Below are 24,096 nucleotides of genomic sequence, written 5' to 3' on the forward strand. Positions count from 1 at the left end.
CTCACGGATAACTAGTGATAGGACTGGAAGGAATGGCCTCAAGTTGCACCAGGAGAGGTTCAGGTTGGAAATGAGGAGACATTTCTGCTCAGAAAGAGCAGTCAGGCATTGGGACGGGTTGCCCAGGGAGGTGGTGGTGTCATCGTTCCTGGGGTGTTTAAGGAAAGGTTGGACATGGTGCTTAGGGACATGGTTTAGTGGTGACATTGGTGGTAGGGGGATGGTTGGACCAGATGATCTTGGAGGTCTTTTCCGACCTTAATGATTCTGTGATTGTATGAAGGGAATAGTAGGAATGTGCAATGCTTTGACTGCAACAGAGAGGGGCAGCATGAGACCCAGTGGCTTCAGCTGGGATGGAAACTTCTGTCTAGAAATTGGATGCTTCTTTTTCTTTTTTTTTTTTTTTTCTCCTGGGCATAGCTGGCACAGAGGACATGGCTCATGGCTGTGGGCTCATGTTACTTCAGCCAGTCACGAGGGTGTCTCTTGCTGACTGCTCTGCCCAAAACCCCAGGTGAATGCTGAAGCAGAAACAACAGCACATACCCAAGAGACGTTCCCAGTGACCCTTACATTCGGTCCTATCCCATCCTTACGAAGATGATACTATCTTAGTGGCTGAGTACACATTATTGAACAAACACTGCTGCAGAACAGTGCTGGAAAGAAGGACAGTAAACCAGCCCCCCCAAGCACTGGTCTGCAGGCTGCTTTCATACCAAGGCTATGGGCCCTGCTCCCATAAACAGATCACCCTGAGCAGCCATGTGATTATGGACAGCTGGGAGGTGGTGACTTCAGGCTGGATTCCTGCTCTGGTTCAAGGCAAATGCGTTCCTGATGCATTGTATGAGTAATGGTTGTTATCCAGGGTATTCAAAAGCTTTCACTCCCTGCTCCCCTCATCCCTGTTTTGCAGACAGTCTTAGTACATCACTTCAAGCCAATATCTCACATCCCTGCCCATAGATGTCATAAAGCAGGTTGTTAATCCTTTCTGAGTTATACCATCTTTACAGTGTGAGTGTATTACCAGGACACACAGACTGTCAACACCAGCTTCTTGACACTTTGTGAGCATAGGACCACACATCCCTATTGTATCCCATTAGCATTCATGCTGTGGTGCGTCGCTGGTGTGCATGCACTAGGAATGGCACAAGGAAACTCACATAGTTATTTCAAGCTTGCTGGTTCAGAGCAGCATGGACTAGCTGCGTAAGGTGGTGATAATTAGGGGAGTAGAACTATGCCCTGTATCCACACAGAAGCAGAAAAAGACAGAAGCTCTGGGTATGTCAAACTGCTTAGCCTTCAGATATGTGTGTTCCAGTGCCCTGGTGTTGATGTAGACATTAAGAGGCCTCAGAAGACCAGTGCACAAAGAGGAGCACATTGTAGTGCTGTCCTAGTGCATCTTCTGCCAGCCAGCAGCAGTTCAAGCATTCCCTGAGGCAGAAGCAGAAACAGGATTAGCTTCCAGGAAATTGTTAAAGGCTGGTTAGTGCTCTGATCTCTTTATAAACTCGAATTTAAATTGCAGAAGCAAATGTTACCCTTTACCTTGTTCACAGTGCAGCACAGCCCAGGCACCAGCATGTGGCCTTGCATCAGGCTCTGGCAGATGCTGGCTGGGCTGTCACAGGGGCCATCTGCTCTGTACCCAGGGGACTGGTGCTCTCAAGGTGCACGTCCTCCTCGCCCCACACCCACGTCCCCAGTACTGTCATGAGCACTGTTGTCCTGCCCTAAGCAGGACAACCTCAGACATTGCAAGGGCATGGGAAGTGTTTGTTTCGGAGGCCTCGGTCCTACACCCACCATACTTTGTTTCTGGTCCTTTGAGGAGCAGGTGAATGCATAGGTCTGAGTGCACCTGCTGCTACGCATGGCTAGTCACGCGGATAAGCCCTATCAGGCAGCCTTCAAGGCAAGGCAGAAGTTGTACTCTGGTAGGCATAAAGACTAGGGTTTATTCCAAACTCCCTTATGTACAAACTGTAAACTACTTGACAAAAGACAAGATCCCAACAAACGCCCAGGGCAGCAGAGCCTCCTGGTTCAGTTAGAATTTGGAGATCTGAGAAAAACTGAGATCAATCCAGCACATTTGCTCCTGGTCCCACAAAATGCCCTAATCCTCATCTCTTGCTTTTCTCAGTGAGTCCGGAGCTTGTCTTCGTTAGGCTGGGTGAATAGAATGCCCCAAAATGGGTGCAGGAGGCAGAGCACAAGGCTGGCAGGGACAGCAGCAGGTTTGGCAGAGCGGGGCTGACATGGTATGGCAGGAGGGAAGGGGTTATCTGGAAAGGCACAGGCTGTGCTGGTAGGGGTGGAACATCTGCACAGAAAGACAGTGGGACTCAAGACCCAGCCCTTAGTAGAGAACATCCTCAAAGCTGAGCAGCAGGAACCGGTGCAAGGTGCTTGGCAGGTGCAGCTGGGACAGGACTGGAAGCAAACGGCCCTCCAGGAAGGTCCTGAGTGCACAGCGAGCCAGGTGCTGCAAGGAGCGAGGTCTTTGCTCCAGCGAGAAAAGCGACTGGTAGAAACTTGGGTATTTCTACAGGGAGAGAAGAGAGGATGAGATGCAGACAAAGCTGAAGATCCTACTCCGGGAGCAGAGGCAGAGCCGGGCAGCCCATTGCCTCAGCTACCCAGCTGCACCCTTCCTACCCCCAACAGCGCTGCCCTCTGCCCTGCAAGGCACTCGGCCTAGCCTGGCCCTGTCCTAATTCCCCCAGCACATCCCACATGTCCCACATCCCAGCCAGCAGCGTGCCTTCTCTCACCTGCACGACCTCCACTGGAACCGCCTCCACCCAGTCTGCGGAGACGCGCACATGGTCATAGCTGTTCATCAGGACCTCGATGACACGCGGGCAGGCGTGGCAGTACCGCAGCACCTGCGCCAGGGAGACAGCGGATGAACCCAGTCCTGCAGGACACACTTTTGCCTTCAAAAAAGCTGCACATACTCAAAAACAACCTTGGTAAATCTGGAGAATGAACATCCTTCCTTTACGCTGCCCTGGGAGATCAAAGCCACTGATGGTGGGAAGCACCAGAGCACTGCTCCTGCAGACGGGGCGACCACCCAACTGCCCGCACACGCAGCACGGCTGGGCCCTGCGGCCTCTGCTCAGCTGCAGGGGCTGAGGCATGGGGCTGGGATGCAGAGCCCTTCACCTGCCCTACCGCTAAAAGCAGCTCACAAGCAACCGCCCCTCTGCTCTATGCCAAGCTCCTTTCCTCGCATTTGGTCAGAACAAGAGCTGTTTGGGGCAAGGACAGACCCCCCATTTTGTGTGCAGCTCCTGCTACAACACACCACGCCTCTCATGAGGGCTACGCAAGGGTCTCAGGGCTGCGTTGTGCCTGTTCTGCGTGAGGCCGCAGACAGCCTGTGCCTGTGCTGTGCACAATGGTGGTCCCAGTACTGTGCTCGTCAGCTACTACACTGAGCCCCAGAAAGAAACCATAAATATTTCATGCAATACAAATCTCTGTTGTGTACCATGCCCACATTTTCACGACAGACATAGGTGCAAGGAACACACTGTGTTGGTGTCTCTTATGCCACCAGCACAGTCTTGGGAGCACGCCCCACCCATGCATAGCTGCACCCAGCAGAGTCCCCGTGGGTCTTGGTTCCCACTCCCTACGGCCCAGGCCAGCAGTAGCTGTCAGAGTCTATTCCGGCTGTACGAGTGATCCTCATTATCTGGCGTTAATAGGAGATTAATTAGTGTTAATTGTTGATTTTCCTGTATTTTCCCAAAGGGGAGAGCAATCTGCTGATCTCCGGGCTGGGTAATTATTGCACTGCTCAGGAATTAAGACAAGAAATTAACCCTTTGTTTGCTATGTCTTGCAGAGGCAGCATGAGCTGGAGGGTATGCCCCAGAGAGGAGAAACACCACCTGAGAGTAAGGGGGCTAGCACTTTCTGGGGCAAGTGATTATGGAAACTGTATAGGGACTGCCCATAGAGCTTGGCAGACAGGTGCAGGAGTGCCCTACGGGAGAACACGCTCTTGGAGAAAACTTCAGGGAATCCTTTACCAGTAACACCCCTTCCCTCTCCCCCAGTCCTTGGAAGAGTCAGGAAGGACAGCAAGCAAGCTGGTGCAGAACAAGCACTGCTGTGACAGGCACATCCTTCTTCTCACTGAGGCCCCAACGTTCATAGCTTTCCCTTCCCACCACATGCCCAGTACAGCTGTGAGCCCTGCACCTTGAGGAGGGAGCCAGGCCAGATGCGGATGGCACCATAGTTGAGCAGGGCTTGCACCACAAGCTCTGGATGGTGATCTAGCTTGTAGGCAGTTGCTTGCAGGATATTGTGCAGTGCCGTGTTCCCACTGTAGTTCATGATGTTGACGTTTGCGCCCCGGGCCAGCAGTAACTCCGCTACTTGAGCATTGGCATTCTTGCAGGCCAAGTGAAGTGGGTGCTGACGGTCCCTGTCTGCAGCGTTGATGCTAGCACCACTTTCCACCAGCAGCTGGCAGACCTTGTAGTAGCGCTCCATGTCCTGGGGCTGATGGGGCTGAGCACAGGCAGCATTCAGTGGCGTCTGCCCCTCCTCATTCTTTGCCTCCAGCTCTGCCCCATGGCACAGCAGCAGACGGACGTGGTCTATTAGGCCATGCCGTGCTGCCACATGCAGTGCTGTATCACATTCCTCTTCTGTCCGACTGTTCACACTGGCACCATGCTGCAGCAGCTGCTGGACGCACCTGTGTGGGCCAAGAGGACTCAGTGACAGACTCCTATCCTACCTCTCCTATCCTACCTGCCACCTCCCCATGTCCCCTTCTCTGTACCATCCCATGGCTTTCACATTTCCCAAGAGTCCCCAGATCCCTGCTCCTCATGCCCTGGAGCAGTGGTTTTAAGCCAGTATGACTGGTTAGCAGAGACACTGTCACCCTAATTCTACCTAACTTTCCACAGGTGTTTAGTAAGTGCCAGCACACCCAGAGTCTGCAGCACCCACATCCATCTGCACATGCATTCCCAAAGTTTTGCAGTGTGAACCATCAGCTCTGCACTGCTGATGGGTAGCAAGGAGGCAGCACCAAGTTCAGCTGCGTCAGCTCTGAGGATTGGAGCTTGAAGTCATCTGTCGGACATCGGAGGTGGTCCTGGTCCAGGAGCATGCAGTGAGGCCACCCCATGCAGCAGCCATCGCTGCAACCACCAGCACACCTGCAGGGATGAGTACTGACCCCTTCTACACAGGATGAGGCTCAAGGAGGGGAGGCCCCCTGCACCCCCTGAGCAGAACTCACTCGATGGATTCTGGGCTCTTGCAGAGATGCATGGGCTTGTAGCCATCCTCAGAGACAGCCTCAGGGTCAGCACCAAAGCTGAGCAGCAGGCTCACGCAGTCAGTACTGGCTGCTGCGCAAGCCTCATGCAGGGCAGTCTTACCCCCTGGTGCGAAGTTGACGGCAGCGCCCCTGAGCAGGAGGAGCCGCAGGCAATCTGCGTAGCCCCGGCTGGCTGTGATGTGCAGTGGCGTGGTGAGCTCCTGCTCATAGCTCAGAGACCACAGTCCTGCAGAGAAAGAGAGGTCAGGGAGTCACATCCAGCACTAGGCCCAGAGCTGTCCTTTTGCCCAGGGTACCCAATGTACATCCTCTCTGGAGAATCTGGGGTTTCCCCTCAAGGGACTGCCTGCCTCTTCCTGCTAGTCACCAAGGTCCCTGCCTTGGGACCGGCATGTCAAAGGCACAGGACTGCTGCTCTCTGGCCCCGAGGCTGCGTAGCCTTTCAGAAGCAAGAGCCTCAGAGCCAAGGCCCTTCCCAGGGGTTGGACTTTTCACCTGCAGCTCATTTAGGCAGCAAAGGGCTTCTGTTGGCAGGAGAGCAGTGGATGAAGGGCCCAGGGGCGCAAGCAGGGCTGAAAGCAGCAAGGCAGGGCTGAAAGCAGCATGCACGAAGCACCACAAATAGAAGAAACAAGCAGTAAAACAAAAGGATTCCAGAGCAGGCTGCCACATACCCAGGAGACAGAGACGAGCCCTGAGTATGGCACAGGCATGCAAGCCTCAGCAGAGATGGTCATCTAGGGCCTACAGCAGAACAAGGGTCTGAAACCTGCTAACTCTCAAAGACGCTGACCCAGCTGGAACCACTGCTGCGCTGGTGCAGTCTGCTGGCAATGGTCTGCAGCTGCTACAGAAAAAGGGCTCCTTAAATCGTGCTTCTTGCTGCCTCTCCAGGCTGGGCTGGAGGCCCTAGACTGCAGGATCATTTGACACTGCTTTGCTCTCATCTCTTTTTTGCAGAAGCAGTATGCACCCAGTGTTTTTTGTAGAGCTAGGTTCAGACTGAACCATCTCAAGGACGCAACACAAAGCTTTGACAATTCCTTGCTCAGCACAACCCACAGTGAGAATCAGAAGCCCCAGTAGCCAGCACAGGCTGCACACAGACCAGGCGCTTACTCAGTGCCAGGCTACAGGTCTGGTCACAGAAGGAGCACAACCTGGAGCCTGAATTTCCTGCATTTGCTGAGGAAACCCTGAGTTTCTCCAAAACTTGCATAAGCCCCTGCTAGAAGGGGCGGGTATGCAGGGCACACTTCGCACTCCCAAACACATGCACGCAGGAGGACCCAGCTACATCCCAGTACTCCAGCTCCCATTCCCACTCCTTCACAGCCAAAACAACACCCATAACACACAATCCCAGCAGCAGTAATGCCCTGTAGCATAAGCAAATGGCTCTGAGCCCCTGCTCAGCAGGCCCCGCTGCCCCTGCATACTCAGCCGGCGGAAGTTGAAGCGATAGTTCTTCCACTCTTCCAGGTTGCTGGTGTCAAACACCACACTGGGACTCAGCTGGTGCTGAGGGCTGCTGAGGACCTCAGCCACGGTCCCCCGGTCCCCAGCCAGCAGGGCGTGCCAATAGGCCTGTGCAGGACCCGTTGCTTTCCGCGTGCAGATGGGCTCCTGATGCTCATCCCTTCTGCCTGTGAGGCTACCCATGCTGCAGCACGCAGCCCCTCAGCAGAAGCCAGGGCTGGCCTTGTTGCTACCTCCACTGCCAGGCTCTGAGCCTGTGGGCACAGCCACACCAGTGCCCTGTGCTCCGTGCCGAAGGGCTGCCTGCCTGGGAGTGAGGACCTGTCACATCGCTGCTTGGCCCAGGCTGGAAAGTAGCTCGGGTCTCAGCCGCTCTATTCTGGGAAAACTTGTGACCAAGTGGCTGGGCCAAGAAGCAGGGCAGGACACTCCTAACAGGCAGCAGTGCCTCTGCAGCCGCTGGCTGCGCAGGAGAAGCCCCCATACAGGGCAGGGCAGGGCAGCAGTGTAGCTGGTAGGGTAGAGGATGATACAGAACACCACTAAAAGGAGAGAAAGGGAGCAGCCTGCATCGTCACCCAGTTGCTGCACAGACCACAACAGCACAACTCAGCTGCCTCCACGCACCTGCAGCATCCATCCACCCAGCCCTCATCTCCCTCCAGCACTGCGCCCTCATTTGCTAGTTCCACCCAAGCCCATGGCACTAGACAGGTTTTTAAACAAGTCCCAGGAGAGTTCTTTTTGATCAAAGCTTAAAGCCAAATGACTGTTAGAAATAATACAAGGGTGGGAAGGTCATTACGAGAGAAGTGAAAACATAGAAGGTAATTACCCTTTAGACTTCTACCTACTTTTCCTTGAAATTCAGCCTTGCAGAGAGCTCCTGCTCAGTTCTAGTACTGTTTTTTTTTTCCATCCTCTGACACTTCCTTCACTGTTTTCCTTTCAGCCTAAGCAGCATTGTTCCTGTCCCCACTTAGTGGCAGAAACCCATCCTGCCCCTACTTTGGTTACAGAATAGCACACTTTGCTCACAGTTCTTGTCACCATATTTTTTTCAGACCACATGTTCTAACAAACACACCAAACTGCTTAGAAGACCAGTTGTGTTTAAATTTTTGTCATAGAATTATTCAGATTTTGCAGCTAAAACACGTTAACTGACCCCAGCAAACCACCAAGCAACAATTACATTGGAGACCAGAGAAGAGTATAAAATTGGGAACTTTACCCCTCCCAGTAATGAGAATCACAGAATGGCGGAGGTTGGAAGGGACCTCTGAAGATCATCTAGTCCAGCCCTCCTGCCGGGCAGAATCACCTAGAGCACCTTGCACAGGATGGCGTCCAGGTGGGTTTTGAATATCTCCAGAGAAGGAGACTGCACAGCCTCACTCGGCAACCTGTCCCAGTGCTCCGTCACCCTCACAGTAAAGAAGTGCCCCCTCATATTGAGCTGGAACCTCCTGTGCGTCAGTTTGTGCCCGTTGCCTCTCGTCCTTTTGCTGGGCACAACTGAAAAGAGACTGGCTCCGTCCCCTCAACACCCTCCCCTCAGATATTTGTACACATTGATGAGGTCTCCCCTCAGTCTTGTCTTTTCCAGGCTAACCAGGCCCAGCTCTCTCTGCCTGTCCTTTTACGACAGGTGCTCCAGTCCCCTAATCATCTCCACAGCCCTGCTCTGGACCCACTCTGGTAGCTCTGTGTCCCTCTTGTACTGGGGAGCCCAGAACTGGACATGACACTCCAGGTAGGGCCTCACCAGGGCTGAGTAGAGAGGGACTGGACTGTATTTGCCTGGGTCCTCCTTCTTGCCTTTTTGAAGACTGGCGTGACATCGGCTTTATTCCAGTCCTCAAGCACCTCTCCTGTTCTCCACAACATTTCAAAGATGATGGAGAGTGGCCTAGCAATAACACTGGCCAGCTCATTCAGCACCCGTGGGTACATTCCATCGGGGCCCATGGATTTGTGGATGTCAAGTTTGCTTCGATGATCTCTGACCCAATCCTCTTTGACCAAGGGGAAGTCCACCTTTCTCTGGACTTCCTCTCTTGTCTCCAGGGTCTGAGATTCCTGAGGGCTGATCTTAGCAGTAAAGACTGAAGCAAAATAGGCATTCAGCAACTCTGCCTTCTCCATATCCTTTGTCACCAGGGCATCCACCCCATTCAGCAGTGGGCCAACATTTTTGCCAGTCTTCCTTTTTCTACTGATGTATATGAAGAAACCCTTCTTGTTGTCCTTGACATTCCTTGCCAGATCTAATTCCAAATGGGCCCCTGCCTTCCTTGTCACATCCCCGCATACTCTGACAGTGTCCCTATATTCCTCCAAAGTGGCCTGTCCCTTTTTCCACATGCAGTAAACTTCCTTAAAAATAAATGACCACACTCTATACTGACATTCTCCAGCATCCTTTGTCTGTGCAGACTTCAGTACTAGTAGTCTAGGTATAATGTAGTGCATGAGAGAGTAAAAAGAGGGAAGCCCTTGGCAGATTTCCTCACCTCATGGGCTCCTCAATTTCCCTGAAGATATAAACAGGTATACAACAAGAGACTGGGTTTCCCAATCATAAAAGCATAGCCAGGGAGTCAAAAGACTGTATGAGTTAATGTCAGTAACACTGTACATTTTACAGCTCCTCTGGGCTCCTTAAAATATCATTAGGGATGACTCAAGAAATACCAGGTCACTAGAATCCATTTTTAAGGTCACTGTCTTGGTATGTTTTAGGAAATTGTCCCTACAGGTCACAGTAAAGTGTAACCAAAGTCTTAGGTATCTTGTCTGATACATTTTGCAGTACATTTTTGGTCTGTGCTTGCCGAACAAACTTGCTTGCTTGGGTTTTTCACACCTTGAATATTTGGTGATAAAAGCAATTTCTGGGTGAAGTTGTTTTACATAAACTGTCCAGTTTTCTGTGGGGCACAAATTTTTACAAGCAGATTGACTTGCTGTTAAAGTGTTTGTCAGCCCAACACCAGGTATGTGTTAAAAATGTGTAATTAATAGTTTTCTGACAAGTGGTCTCAGTTACACCAAGGGTAATAACTTCTGTATTTTCTTCCTAAGTAGACTGTAACAATTCAAAAGACACATAAAAATCTTGGAACTCAGCAAATAATCTTCACCACCTAAGAAGTATCAGCATTTGCATCTGCAAGCCCACCCTATCTCTTTGTCTCTTGCTAGGATGAATTCCCACAAAACTTAGTCATGATCAAGCTTTATCAATGTGCTCAATCGCCTTGTGTCGGGACACTTGAAAAGAGCCCACACCTCTGGCAAGTGACCTTCATCAACAGCTCTTTCATTCTGGCACACTGGGGCTTTCACCATCAGCCCTCTGTAGAAAACAGCGATGCAATTATGGCCCCTCAACACTTGACACTGTCTTAAATTCTGTGTGTCTGCCTGCAACACACTACTATCACGCAGCAGCAAGGACATGCACGCTTTCAAACTGCTAACTTTGACAGAGCCTACAACAGTTATGTTGCTTATTGAAAAGTTCACAGATGACACCGATGAGCATGTAAGCAAAAGGTACCAAAGAGCGTAGAAGCATGTGTGGTAGCTGCAAGATGCATATGGGCAAGGTACAATGAGGTGCATGGATAGGAGGAAACACCAAGGATGACCAGCTTCTACCTCCTGTCACTCAGGACAGACTTGCTTCTACCATCTCTGAGATAGATGTGATTTCTGCTCACCTTCTCCAGTCCATCTCACAGAATAGAACAGCTTGACAGCTTGAGGGGGTGCAAATTCTACATGTGAAAGAAAGCAAAACTAAGCTTGGTGTGAATGCTTCTGTTCTGGAGCAAAGGTGGTGTTAACCCTCCTACATCAACCCCCCCTGCAGCTTCCTAAAGTCAGTGTTTGAAGTAGGAATCGCAATGGCTCTGCTTCACACCTTGAAGTCACCACAGCAGAATTGTGACGTGGTGCCCAAGCAGATGCCCAACAAGGCTAAAGCGCAGCTATACTTATTAGTCAGGATACAGGCTGAGCTGTGCATGAAGGACACTGCTACAACCTGTTCCCAAAGCATGTCACAGGCTCCAGTTCCTAATGAACAAGAGTAACAGACCCAACTTAAGACACAAGACAGAGAAAGAATCCTTATGCCACCTGATGTGTTCTCACCCAAGCACACTCATCACATAACACACATTTCACTTCTATCCCAGCAACCTCTAGCAGGACAGTCCTGATGTTTTTCTGCTCCTGAAGCCTTTTCAAGCACCATATTCTCATCACTTCCCAGCAGACATACCTCTGACCTCCTTTAGAAAGCTAGCTACACATTGTTGCATAGCTCTAGAATCCCCCTTCCTCATCCAGAAGCTTTTTTTTTCCCCAAGTCCCTCTTCCACGACCATTTCCACCACTGTGTATTCCCCTCAACAGTTTTCTCGGGTGTCTGTGCTCTTTCTCTGGTCCCCGTTCACAGCATTTCCCACCTCTGCTGACACATCCCAGTTCCACACACCCACCAAATTTCCTACTAGTCCAGCGCAGCTCATCACCCTTGGTCTCGATGATGAGATTAACAGCTGCGTTCCTGCTGAAGTACTTCTGCACCCTCTCCAGGTCCCCAGTGAAGAGCGCGTTCTGGATGAGGAGGTCCCGGCACTCCAGAGGCTCCGTGCGGCTTCTCAGATAACCCTGGCCAGCTGGGCTCCGGCTGCACTCACGGTGGTGGTACCGGGGTCTTACTTGTCGAGAGTACTTCCACTGATCCAACTGCTCCTCATCCATTTGCACTGAGCGTTGTGCGGCAGAGGTGAAGGGAAAGGTGCAGTCCACCACATGGAATGCACAGGACAAGCCCAAACCCTACAATAAATAAGCTGCAGCCAAGAGCTCCTTGTCCAAGGCTGTGTCCTTTATGGGTTGCTCCCAGGTTCCAGATCCCCAGCGCCTGGCTGGATTCAGGCACAGGCCTGACTCACCCAGTATAAATAGTCTTGCTTGGCAGCTCCCCTACAGCACCTCTCTGCCTTCCAGGAGTTTATTTTCAGCTGCTGGATGCAACCACCAGCACAGACGAGGCACAGGTCAGAGGCAGCAGACATACAGTTCCAAAACCCCTGCCAAGGGCAAGGACACCTCCCACTAGATCAGGTTGCACAGGGCCTCATCCAACCTGGCCTTGAACACCTCCAGGGATGGGACATCCGCAACCTCTCTGGGCAACCTGTGCCAGTGCCTCACCACCCCGAGTGAACAATTTCCTTCTAACCTCTAATCTAAATCTCCCCTTTTTTAGTTTAAAGCCATTCCCTCTTGTCCTACCATTATCTGCCCAAGGAAAAAGCTACTCTCCATCTTTTTTATAAGCCTGCTTTAAGTATTGAAAAGCCACAATGAGGTCACCCCACAGTCTTCTCTTCTTTAGGCTGAACATCCCCAGCTCTCTCAGCTTTTCTTCATAGGAGAGGTGCTCCAGCCCTCCGATCTTCGTGGCCCTCCTCTGGACCCTTTCTAACAGATCCACATTCTTTGGCTGGGTGCCCCAGACGAGAACACAGCACTCCAAGTGGGACCTCACAAGGGCAGAGCAGAGGGGGACAATCACCTCCCCCCCACTCCTGCCCACCCCTCTGTTGATGCAGCTCAAGATGCAGTTGGCCTTGTGGGCTGCAGGCACGCACTGCTGGCTCATGTCAAGCTTTTTGTCCACCAGAACCGCCCGAGTCCTTCTCTGCAGGGCTGCTCTCAATGAGTTCTTCTCCCAGTCTGTACTCATGTCTGGGATTGCCCCAAACCAGATGCAGCACCCTGCACTTGGACTTGTTGAACCTCATTAGGTTCACATGGGCCCATTCTCAAGCTTGTGCAGGTCCCTTCGGATGGCATCCCTTCCTTCTGTTGTGCCGACTGCACCACTCAGCTTGGTGTCATCTGCAAACTTGCTGAGGGTGCACTCCATCCCACTGTCCATGTGGTTGATAAAGATATTAAAAAGTACTGTTCCCAAGACAGCCCACTGAGGGACACCACTCACCACCACCCTCCACCTGGACATAGAGCCATTGACCACCACTCTCTGAGTTCAGCCTTCAAGCCAATTCCTTATGCACTGAATGGGTTTGACCTTCCAATCCATCTCTTGCATTTGGATCAGCCACTGCCAGGTCTCTGAACAAAGGAGGCAGCCTGTGAGAGGACAGCATGGCAAGAATGGGTGGAGAAAGCATGACAGAGAACAGAGAGGCTCCTCTGTCAAGATGAGGGACTCAGTGCAACAGCCCTAACTCACAGGAGCCCCTGAGGAGATGTACTCCAGCCTCAGGGCACTTAGATTGCAGAAGAGGCTGAATTCCTATAGAGATGAGGAAAATGACAAACTAAGAAGTCTTAGCTCCTTTCCAGCCTGTCTTTCCAACTCCTGCTGCTCCTGCAACTGGAAGCAATGGGGTCATGCTTAGCATGGCCCGGGGCACACAATCCAAACCTAGTCTTTCACCCATTCATGCTGTCTGCAGCCATCCAGGAAAGGGGTCCTGAGGAACACTGGCTGCTGGGTTGAGGCCAGGTCCCTAACCATCACATTGAGCACGCTGGGAGAAGGCAGGCAGTGCTTTTCTACTCAGGAAGTTTCACAGACCTTGAGATGAGAAGGTGCATGTTTCTTTGCAACAGCTACTGCTACGGAATTTCTTCTCACCCCCATGACCAACAACAACAACAAAAAATAGTCCCACAAAACACAACCACACACACCCCCTCCCCAAAAAACTCACTGACTTCCTCCCAGCAGAGCATGTTCTTCTTGTTTAGCAGGACTCTGACGCCTGCCCTGGTCCCACAGCAGAAGAGGCCCCTTGCTCACTCTGCCTGACACGCGACAGGAGGGAAGTCAGGACCATATGTCCCCTCAGCACTGTCATCTGGCAGGAGTTGTCCAGCTACTGGCACCAGGCTTTAGCTTCAAAGCCAGTTCACTGAGCCCACTGCATGCATCATAGCGGGTTGCATAGCCTGTGTGGGGAAAAAAAGTAATCTCCTCCTCACTGGTTTTGTGTATTACATTCGTATCAGCTCCACAGGGGCTGTCTGATGTAGAGATCAGCAGCACCCAGTCCTCCATTTCCAGTTAATTCAGGGCCTTTAGCAAGTTCTTCCTCAGATGCTTTGTATCTGTCTGTGAGGAAGAAAAGGGTCCTCAAAGGATCAGAGTAAATGGGATCACGTGCAATCCGATGACCCACGGATGATCACAGACATGTACAAGGATGTTTCCTCATACACCCAAGGAAAGAGGATGTACATGCTTGAAAACTACATATTGCAGTTGTGTTCAGTTATCTTCTAAACATTGTTGCTGTTACCGCAAGAGATTTGTTTTAGCTCTTACTAAATCATTTGTTTGTTTCATCATTAAGCATGCCTTGTGCTTGGGCCAAGATGAACAGATTGAAATCAGAAACTTTACAGCATATTTCTTGTATGGTATAACAGAGCATGTGAGACATTTTGGAATATCAGGTGCTCAGACACTGTAGGAGTTCAGAGGATCAAGTTCTGGCTGCAGGTTTGCAGGGGGTCAGCAGCCAACCATCACTGGGAAGGCACTCCCTAGAGAGTGCACGAGAACCCAGCCCCTGCCAGAAGCAGGGACCACTCGCTGCTGGTACATCTCCAGCTGTCACAACTTCCCCACAAGAGGCAGTAATTAAGGACAAAGCAAGGAGAATAAAGTTGAGTTGAGCTCCCTTACTTGGATACTTTGTGTACGGGAGGAGGACGAAGTGGTACCAGGAACCTTGTAGTCCAACGCAGGATTTCTGTTTTGCACAGGTCAGGATAGCTGGAGGGCGCCCATCCAGCAGAGAGGAACAGCAACAGAAGGACAGTGGTGATGCCACCCTCCCATTCAGCCACTCACCAGCACTCAGGGAACCACTGCTGGAGCTGCTGCTCCACCTGCTCCCTCATGCCTGGTGTGTCCAACTCATGCAGCTTCCCATGGACATTCAATAGCACAAGCCAGTACTCAGCTTCATAGTCAGCCCAGTGCAGGTGCTGCAACTCTTTCCCCAGCTGCACCCACAGCAGAGCAGCTGAAAGCCTTGGGGTTGCAGGGTCTGAAGCCTGCAAAAACACGAGTGCAAGAGCTTGCTGGAGAGTAGGCACAGCTCTGTATTGATCATGGAGCGCAGGTGAAGGACACCTGGGAGACAGTCCCATCACCAGGCAGGCCGCACACATCCCCATTCCAAAGGCCAGTACTCCGCTGTGCTGGCCACGTCCCTTGCTACTCTTGCTGCAGATGACACCAGGCCTGCCTTATCAAGTAAATTTCTCCCTAGTGCCAAGCAGAAGCAGCCATGGTGGGGAAGAAACATTAGGAGCATCAGAAAGAGGTTGTGTGGGGAGCGAGCAGCGTGCGTGTAAACGAGCCTGTAACGAGTTTGTAATATGCATGTGTGGCACGGCCTGCGCAGCGTCATCACAATGGCATAGGCACTTTCCCGCCTCATTGCCTCCCAAATGGATTTTAAATATCATTCCGAGGACACAATTATTTAAAACGCTGAACTAAACACTCGCTAATGGGAAAACGGCGTGTGGCCTGCAGCAGCCATTCCTCATGGGGCCACTCTGCCCGTGTCATCCTCTTCTCCAGCCCCACACCCTTCATGGGGCCACATGGAAGCATCCTCTTCCTCCCACCCAGAGACCATATAGGATACCACTAGGTAACTCTCCGAAGCCTATTGAGTACATGGGAATATCTTTTTCACTCTCCTTCCATTCCTGCCCCTCAGGTCACAGAGAAGCACTCTGCCCTGCCCCAAGCTTCTCAGCACCAGGGGCACGGTGAGCCAGCTACTGGGGCTCAGAACAGTCCCTGGCTGCAGCTCCATATGCAAGTATCAGGACCTTAGCAGGCAGCAGGTCTTTCGGTCTTCCTCCATGTTTGGCAGGAGGCAATGCAGGGCAAGAACAGGCCGTTAGAACAGGCATGCTTTCTGACCCACATTGTCATCTGGCCCTAGAAATTACAGATATCAAAGAAGACTGACTCACAAAATTGACTTGTGAATAACTCTCCCATCCCCACTCTGCAGTCCTTGGCAGAGGGGATGAAGGAAGCAACATTATTGTTGGCTACATCCAAGACTCCAGAGTGAACAGAGTATGAAGAGAGACAACAAACAAGGAAACAAACTATTTGCAACAATCCTTGCTGGGGAGAGCATAGATGTCGAACAGCCCCAAGAATGCCATGGATCCTTAGTCCCCTTACAGTGCTGGCAGTATCAGGAATAACAAAGCCTCAGACAGCAATGTGTGTGTTCATGGGGGAGTGTCTGTCTAGCCTTTGATCATCATTCATTTTCCATTCTCCAGGCAGGGATTCTGGGCTGCCATGAGTTAGGGACTTGACATTATTCAGAGAAAACACCCTGTGTCAGACCAAACCAGAATAGGGAAGGGACGTGGACCAGCACTGACCCCACTCTCCATCTCTAGCAGCTGAGCATAGAGAGGAAGAAAGTCACTGTCCCTTGCTGTGCTGGTACCCTGGCTGCACTTCAGAGGTTCATACTTTAATAGCTTTGGCATCACCAGAGCTATCCATCACCAGCTTGTTTTCCTCTGAGTGCTGAACCATTCCTGCCCATGCTATTTGGAACAACATCTAATGATGCACCAGAGCAGCCACCTGGCAGCACTGCTGCCAAGAGACACAACAGCATGGGAATAGAAATGCACACAGGTCTGCACGCTGGTGCTAGCCTCCATTGCCCAAAAAGCTCCCCGTCTCCAGACCTGCCTCACTCATCACAGACCAGTAAGATGTGCCCCATGGTCCTCCACACTATGAGGAAAGAGCACAGACTCCTAAGTCATTGCTCTTATGCAAAAGGAAAGCAGACCACACAGGAATTACTGATATTTTTCTGAACACTTTGCTTGATTCAGTTTATCAAGCTATAGTGTTCTTCTGGAGGATTTGAAAAGTGCACCAAGGCAAAAAAGAGGTTGCTTTTGGCCCATGGGCATGTTCAGTTTAGTAAGATCAAAGCAGATGGACATAGGGCCGGGGATGTGCAATGTGACAGTGCTGCACTGCAGTAATAAGGCCTCACTGGGAGACTTGGAAAAAGACAGACTTGCACAGACTGAGGCAGTCCCATGACACTTTGGAAGAGTACCTGCATGGGTTCCAAGCTGACGTTTGCTCTTTTACTGGCTTCTGGATCATTCTTACAGCGACCAATTTCCCTGCTGTTTGGTACAGCCTACTCCCTCCTCCCAAAGCAACTTCATTCAGACCTCTCATGATCCAACAGAGCACCAGGGCACAAACAGCCACGGAGCCACAAGTCCAGTCTGGAAGAAGCTGAGCTGTGAAGCTGTCCTCACAAAAGCATCAGAAAAGCATAAAGAGTGGCCCCTCCAGAGAGGGAGACCATGTACAACATCTTATGCAGGTTTATCAGAGCAGCTCCATGTGGACATACTGTGGGGAAACAAGCAGCGTGACCCCTGCACAGTGAGAGTCGAACCTGCCCCTACAGGGGAAATGCAGAAGAGACAATCTGGATAAGTTCAGTGCAGAACTTGCCATTCCAAGACCAACCATCTCCTTCTGCCACCCAAGCTTGATGCATCTGTGCTGTAGGCCCTTCCAGATCTGTGAGGAAACAGTGATGTAGAAGGGACGTGGGGCCAATCACCAACTCCATCCTTCTCGGCCCCTAGAAAAAAAAAAGTGTTGGAGGCATGAAGCAGGAGTGGGATACACAGATTGCAGTATTGGACAATCAAGCACCTGCACCACTAAAGCCTTACCCGTTTTGGGCTCACCCAGTGCTAGATGCTCTACTGGACCTGCCAGGACACAGCCACTCTTGTCTCCCAGTATAACAGCACCTTACCCGCACAGTGTGCCAGCTATCTGCTGAGGTAGCCAGGCTTCCACAGAAGGAATGTTATATGGTCCAAAGGCAGTCCAGTCTGCTTGGAGCTAGGCAGCACCAGGCTCCTGCTCATGCTGAAGAAATGTTTTGAGATCAGGCAGTCGGAGAGAACCACCTTCAGGGCAGAAGCAGAACTGCAGTTCCAAGCTCTTTATGAGCACTCTTCCACCCCACAAAAAGCATGACTGCACATCTGGGGCTGGGGAAACCAAAGTGCCGCTGGGGAGATGCAGAAGCGGTGGCATAGGGAGCAACAGAACAGCCCAGGCGAGGAGAGGGACTGCTGACCTTTCAGATGCAAAATGGCAGCATGCCCACAACCCAGCGCTTTGCCTGGACTCTCCCAGGCCTGTTTCCAGCGCTCCACATCCCATCGAATCTCCCCCATGAACCTGTCTCACAGGCACCCCAGGCACACCTGCTCTACCACCTGCACAGCCATCCCACAGCACGACTGGCTGCAACTGCTGGAGGGAATAAAAAGACTACAGCCCTGTCAGCTGAGATACTGCTCTGACACTTGTGCTCCAGACCAGTTCCAGCTTATGTGGCAGGGCACTACAGGCAAAGAGCACTATTCAATGCTGTCCTGCAGTCAGGAGAAAACAGAGCACCCAGTACAACCTCATCACACACACACACCCAATCTCCACACTGGACCAATAGGGCTGGGACCAGAGGTGATGTGCTCAGTCCCAGTTCTGCCACCTCCTGTACTCTGGGAGCATCCTGTCCATGACCCACGCTGCTGAGACACACTGACCCTGATCACACAAAGACAAGCACCTGTCATGGCTCCATAGCTCATGAGACTCATCACCACCTCACAAGCCTTGTGAAGTCCAAGACTGCCCCACATACAGTAACCTGGACTCCACCACAGCTCTGGTTCCTCCTGATACTCCTACCCCCATTTTTGCTGCCACTGGGAGACCTTGGAATGGGGACATCCAGTCCCACCATTAAGGTGGCAAAGGACCTCCACTACGTCTCAGCTCGGAGCATAGTTCATATCTTTCCTCTACTCTACAATAGACCCAGAAGTAACAGCTCCATGTAGAAACCTGGGGGCAGCTTTGTAAATCATCTCACCACCGTTAGTCTGGACACAGCACTCACTCTCAGCCCTTCGTGCTGCACAAGCCCCATCTAGGCCACTGTAGCAAACAGAATCCACTAATGCTCCCTTCAGGGCCTTGGCTCACTCAGGTAGGGTACCTGGGAATACAAACTTCCTTGTCAGCTTGAGACATGGCCAGGACCAGTCATTAACATAACTGTCTGAGGCAGAGCACAGGACCCTCAGTCCCAGCCCAGTTTATAACCCCGCTGAACAAAGTTCCCTCTAAAGCCATTGGAAGCAAGAAGAGAGATGACATTTAGAAGTTCTATAAAGAAAATCCCCTTTGTGTCTCCTGCCAGTCCAGCTCCTTTTTGCACTATTTCTTTTTCCCATACCTGGAAGGGAGAATTTTTCACTAGGACAAAATAGACTTTTGAAAATTGCTTATAAGAAAAACTCTACCCACTGTAAACTGTCCCACTGACACAGAGGGAATTTTGTCTCTACTCTGGTACAAACAGATAAACTGAATGCTGATAACTTGGACTGGTGCAAAGAGGCCCAGCACAGTCAGGAAGAACAATAGGAACCTCAAAGGCAACATAAAATTTTTGCAGTCAGTAGCCCAAAAACTAAAAAAAGGAGTTTGGAGAACTGTGGCAGAACCCACCCTCTTCACAGAATGACCCTACCTTTCTGCAAGAAAGCCCTGAAGCCTCTACTTGGTTTTGGTCACTTTCAAAGAACAGCTGTCCATCCCATCCAACCAAACAATCCTGATGCCCAGAGGTCAAACTAACCTTTGCATTATAAATTATGAGGCAAAGACATTATCTGTGTTCTTAAAGTGTATTTGCAGATTTTGCTTTTACTGTTGCATCAGACTGAATACCAAATCCCACAGGACTCCACAAGAAGCAGAGTCACCATCCATGATCTGTGTTAACAACTTGCTGAGAACTAGATAGCTCAGAAACAACTATGTGCTACTTGGATGCTCTAGATAACATATAGAGCTAATTAAAGCCAAAGCAATTCTTTCTAAAAATTAGAAGTGACAAGTCTGTGACATTATCTATTAAGCTGATGATTTAATACAATCTTCTCTCTATAAACCACTTCAATTACTTATGTTCCAAACCCTTAAACTTAAGCTGCACAGGCCCCACCAGCACCCACCCGGCCACCAGCAGCGCCCGCCCCCAGCAGTGGCACCCCCTTCCCCAACACAACCCCACAGAGCCATGACAGATAGGGTGCAGCCAAGGCAGAAAGCTTTTATTGTGGCCCAGCAGTCACTTGCTGCTGGTGTACTTGGTGACGGCCTTGGTGCCCTCGGAGACGGCGTGCTTGGCCAGCTCGCCAGGCAGCAGGAGCCGCACAGCCGTCTGCACCTCGCGGCTGGTGATGGTGGAACGGTGGTTGTACTGGGCCAGGCGTGAGGCCTCTGAAGCCAGCCGCTCAAAGATGTCATTGACAAAGGAGTTCATGATGCTCATGGCCTTGGAGGAGATGCCGGTGTCAGGGTGCACCTGCGAAATGGCAATCAAGCACTGCGTCATATCACCATCACCAGGCAGTGCGGACCCAGCACTCCCAGGAAAAGGGCCCTCCTTCCCCTTCCCACCCCCCCGGTTCTCATGTTGCATGCCAGTTCCATTGGACTGAAGAGGTCCCTGTGGTACTGCATTGGCTGTGACATTGCACTGCCAGGAGCCTCTGCAAAGTCCACGGGGGAAACAAGCCTACAAGGAGTGTAAGTGCCCCGCTGCTCCAAGCTATGGCCACCTCTCCAAAGTCTTTCTCCTCTCTCCAACATAGGCTGGCAAGTCTCAAAATCTCCAGAAATTATGAAGTTTTTAATACTTACTCATAGGGACGATGACAGGTATAACTGATTTCTCCTCATTTACTTCCTTATACAGAGCCATACAGTAGAGTTCATTCTGCCTATGAAACCCTTTCTGATCTAGATCCACCTCAACTCCTACTGAGAGATTTGTTGCCACACCCCATTTTAGACTCAGCTGGAGTTGTATACTGTCTCACTCATTTTTTTCATCTCACTAAAAAGTACATTTTCCTCTTTTCCTTTTTACAGAGTTAACATGCAGTGAGCAGAACTAACTTTACATGTGAAACAGTTCTTAACACTAGAGAAGCATTTACTCACTTGTTTCAGTACTTTGTAGATATAGACTGAATAGGTTTCCTTTCTCTTGGGCTTCCTCTTGGACTTCCTGTCTCCAGAAGCAGATCCAGAAGTGGAAGCATGACCACGCTTCTTCCCAGCCTCTGCACTCATCTCAGCCCCTTCCCCCAAGCAAGCTCTAACAGAGCAACCATGAGCTACCATGGGGCTGGTTATATAGCAAAGGCAGCAGCCCTTCACCTGCCCCAGCTGCAGTCCCCAGGGAGCGGGAGGGATGCACATCTGTGGCTGATGATTCCACTTGGCACTAAGCACAGGGCAGCTGGCCTGAAAGGCACTTGGAATTAACTGATTGAATTAAACTTTCAGACCTGAGAAGTTTGAGGGTAACATTGGCAAAGACATGCATAAGAACAGTAGTGTCCCATTCACGTGGGGCAGAAGTGCCAGAGAAGAGCTAATTCTGGGTCCATCCAGGGGTCTGGTGACAGGAGGGTTCCTGCTTTGGTGGAAGGGTGTAAACTGGAGTACTCAAGGTACTGCCTCCAGAATCAAATGTGTTGGGCCACCTCTGTGCTGTGGAACAGGTGGTACAGTCAGTTGAGGCTCAGTAAATGAAGGTAACATTGGTCTAGTGACTGAATGATAGCACTACGAACAACCTCCCAACAGCCGGTATTCCTCCCACAGTGGATTCTGACTCTGTGTGCTTATCGGTGGCGCGCACTGAGCACGAACCTGCAGATAACGTCTCAGCCAGCCTGGCCTGGGTAGTCCTGCCTGCTTCACACAACAGAGGTTCTTTCAGGGGAAGAACGGAAAGGAAGCAGCGGGAGGAGAGGGCCGACATCCTGAGTGTGTGTTTGATCTGTCTTGGAAACCAATGATCACACTAGTGGTGATAATTATGACACAGAAATTAGGCTGCGCCAGGGAAAAAAGAAAAACAGAAAGCACAGCAACATAGTAGAGCTCTGTTACTTTAGTCTGAAGAGAAGAGAAAATGAAGCCTTTCTCTCAGCAGGCACCAAAACATATATTTTGCAAAACTGCAATACTAATATAGCTAATACTAATATAGCTCCAGCTGAGGGGACGTCCATATCTCTGCAGTGCCCTGCACACTGTCTCCTATGCAAGGGCTTACATTATATTGCTCACATGGCAAATCTTTAGCAAATCACATCTTCCAGGGGCTGAGTTTGGGAGACATACTGCATCAGTGACTCTGTCAGTAGGGCCAATAGCATTTCACTGAATTCAGTTTTGTTCTAGGCCTGTCCTCATGGGGAGGCACCTGATGGCCCATCCCTAGTGCAAATAGAAGTCACAGTGACAGAGGGGTTTCTTGCTCTCATCAACTGCAATGTGAATGAACGTGTGGGACATGCATGCCAGCACATCTGCGGAGGGGAATGGGAGGAGAGAAATGGGAACGCGGAGGCTTGGGCACAGAAGGTAAGAGGTAGCAGGATCCTTCTGGGAATAGAAGTAGCATGTACACTGATGTCTGTCAACATCAAGAGGTATTGGATGATTCATACTGGGAGTAAGGAGCAAGCAACATCACCGCTTTTCTTTTGCAAGAGGCCATGCACTGGTTAGGTACAGCACAGGGCTTCCCCCTCTGACGTATGTTCTACCCACCAAATGATTTACCAAGCTGTAAATGGCAGAGATGCTTTAGCTGGGTGCGGAGTGTTCACTGTGACTGGAACTATTTACCTTTTCCATCAGTCAGAGAACACAGAAGATCTCCAATGCTAATGAAGTTTTTGTCTGTTATAAGTGATACCTGTCCCCAGCTGCAGCTGTGTCTGGCATTGGCAGTTATACACACGGATTTTTTTTCTGTATTGTTTTTATTGTATTGTTGGGTTTTTTTTGAGAAAATTTTAAGTTAGAAGGAAACCCTTTGGTGGACGTGGATCAGTGACAGCATTGAACACTGGGATCCAACGTATAGCAAGGATGGAAGCTCATCCACTGAGTAGTATAGTCAAATTTGTGTTTCCATATTTATGGAATTAACACGTTCTTACTACTTTTACACAAATCTATTTCCCTATATTGCATGTGCTAGTGGCTGTCCATTCTGGAAGCTGTGTGTTTGGCTTGACTTATCCTTGTGCTATTTTTGTGGTGTATGTATTGACCACAGTGATGAGGGAATCACACAACTGTACTCGAAGTTATATCTGCCGCTTCTAGTTGTAGCTGTGTTATAGGCAACTTCTCTTTTAGACTACAGGCAAGAGCAATTGTGCAGAGGCTCTAGGACAGTTCTTTTGTAGGAGTTACCATTCAAACAGATAAGGAGCAATTTTCTTAATTTGTCTAGATACAGTTTTGCTTTTGTGCATGATTAGACAAGCCCTAGCTGAAACACTGCAAAATGCCATTGCCCCGGCTGGTGTCTGCCTCTCACACAGCAATCAGTACTCCAGGACATACGTCTGCCAGAGCTGCTTCAGTGCAGTCTAACAAACTGTCAGCACTGAACAGGTTTAAATCAAGGCTGAAAAACTAGACTGCTAAAACATGCATAGATATTCAATTTTACAAATTTTACAAATTTTTACAAATTTTACTGTGACCTCTAGTGCATTTAGAGCTACTTTTGCTTTGAACATGTAGCTATGGACTTGTTTGCTAAATCAGAAATCTGTCTGCAACTCAGAATTTATTCTCTTGCTTTGTAGCAGCAGACAGCTAACATAACTCTCCTATTTGCTTGTGGTGCTTTTACTCAGGTGGGCAGCTGAGCTCCACCACAACCACTCTCTCACTCCTGCTCCTCAAAGGGAAGAGGAGAAAAGAGAGGCGGAGAAAATACGATGAAAAGGGCTCAAGCCTTGAGATAAGGACAGGGAGATCACTCAACAATTATCATCACAGGCAAAACAGATGCAGCATAAGGAGATTAATAAAATTTATTACCTATTACTAACGAACTAGAGCAGCAAGAAACTAAAAAAAAAAAAAACCCCACAACTAAAAAAACATCTCCCCTCCACCCAACCTCTTCTATGTCCTCCCCCTGAGCGGCACAGGGTAACTGAGTGGGGGCTGTGGTCGGTCCCTGGCTCATTGTCTCTGCAGC

The 24,096-nt window shown here is 50.3% G+C and overlaps 2 protein-coding genes across 2 annotated transcripts; both read right to left on the reverse strand.

The window, feature by feature from the left end:
* Nucleotides 1-1,953: 1,953 nt before the first annotated feature.
* ASB10 (ankyrin repeat and SOCS box containing 10) lies at nt 1,954-11,774 on the reverse strand. The gene is made up of 5 exons (XM_083822075.1): nt 11,335-11,774; nt 5,300-5,567; nt 4,240-4,744; nt 2,796-2,909; nt 1,954-2,566 (listed from the first exon to the last, which is right to left on the reverse strand). The coding sequence occupies exons 1-5, from the start codon at nt 11,597-11,599 to the stop codon at nt 2,381-2,383; spliced, it is 1,338 nt and encodes a 445-aa protein (XP_083678201.1). The 5' UTR covers nt 11,600-11,774; the 3' UTR covers nt 1,954-2,380.
* Nucleotides 11,775-20,095: 8,321 nt separating this feature from the next.
* H2BK1 (H2B.K variant histone 1) lies at nt 20,096-21,189 on the reverse strand. The gene is made up of 2 exons (XM_083822974.1): nt 21,015-21,189; nt 20,096-20,373 (listed from the first exon to the last, which is right to left on the reverse strand). The coding sequence occupies exons 1-2, from the start codon at nt 21,144-21,146 to the stop codon at nt 20,137-20,139; spliced, it is 369 nt and encodes a 122-aa protein (XP_083679100.1). The 5' UTR covers nt 21,147-21,189; the 3' UTR covers nt 20,096-20,136.
* Nucleotides 21,190-24,096: the final 2,907 nt, after the last annotated feature.

This window comes from Anser anser, assembly GCF_964211835.1.
Source record: "Anser anser genome assembly, chromosome: 2".
NCBI classification, from domain to species: domain Eukaryota; kingdom Metazoa; phylum Chordata; class Aves; order Anseriformes; family Anatidae; genus Anser; species Anser anser.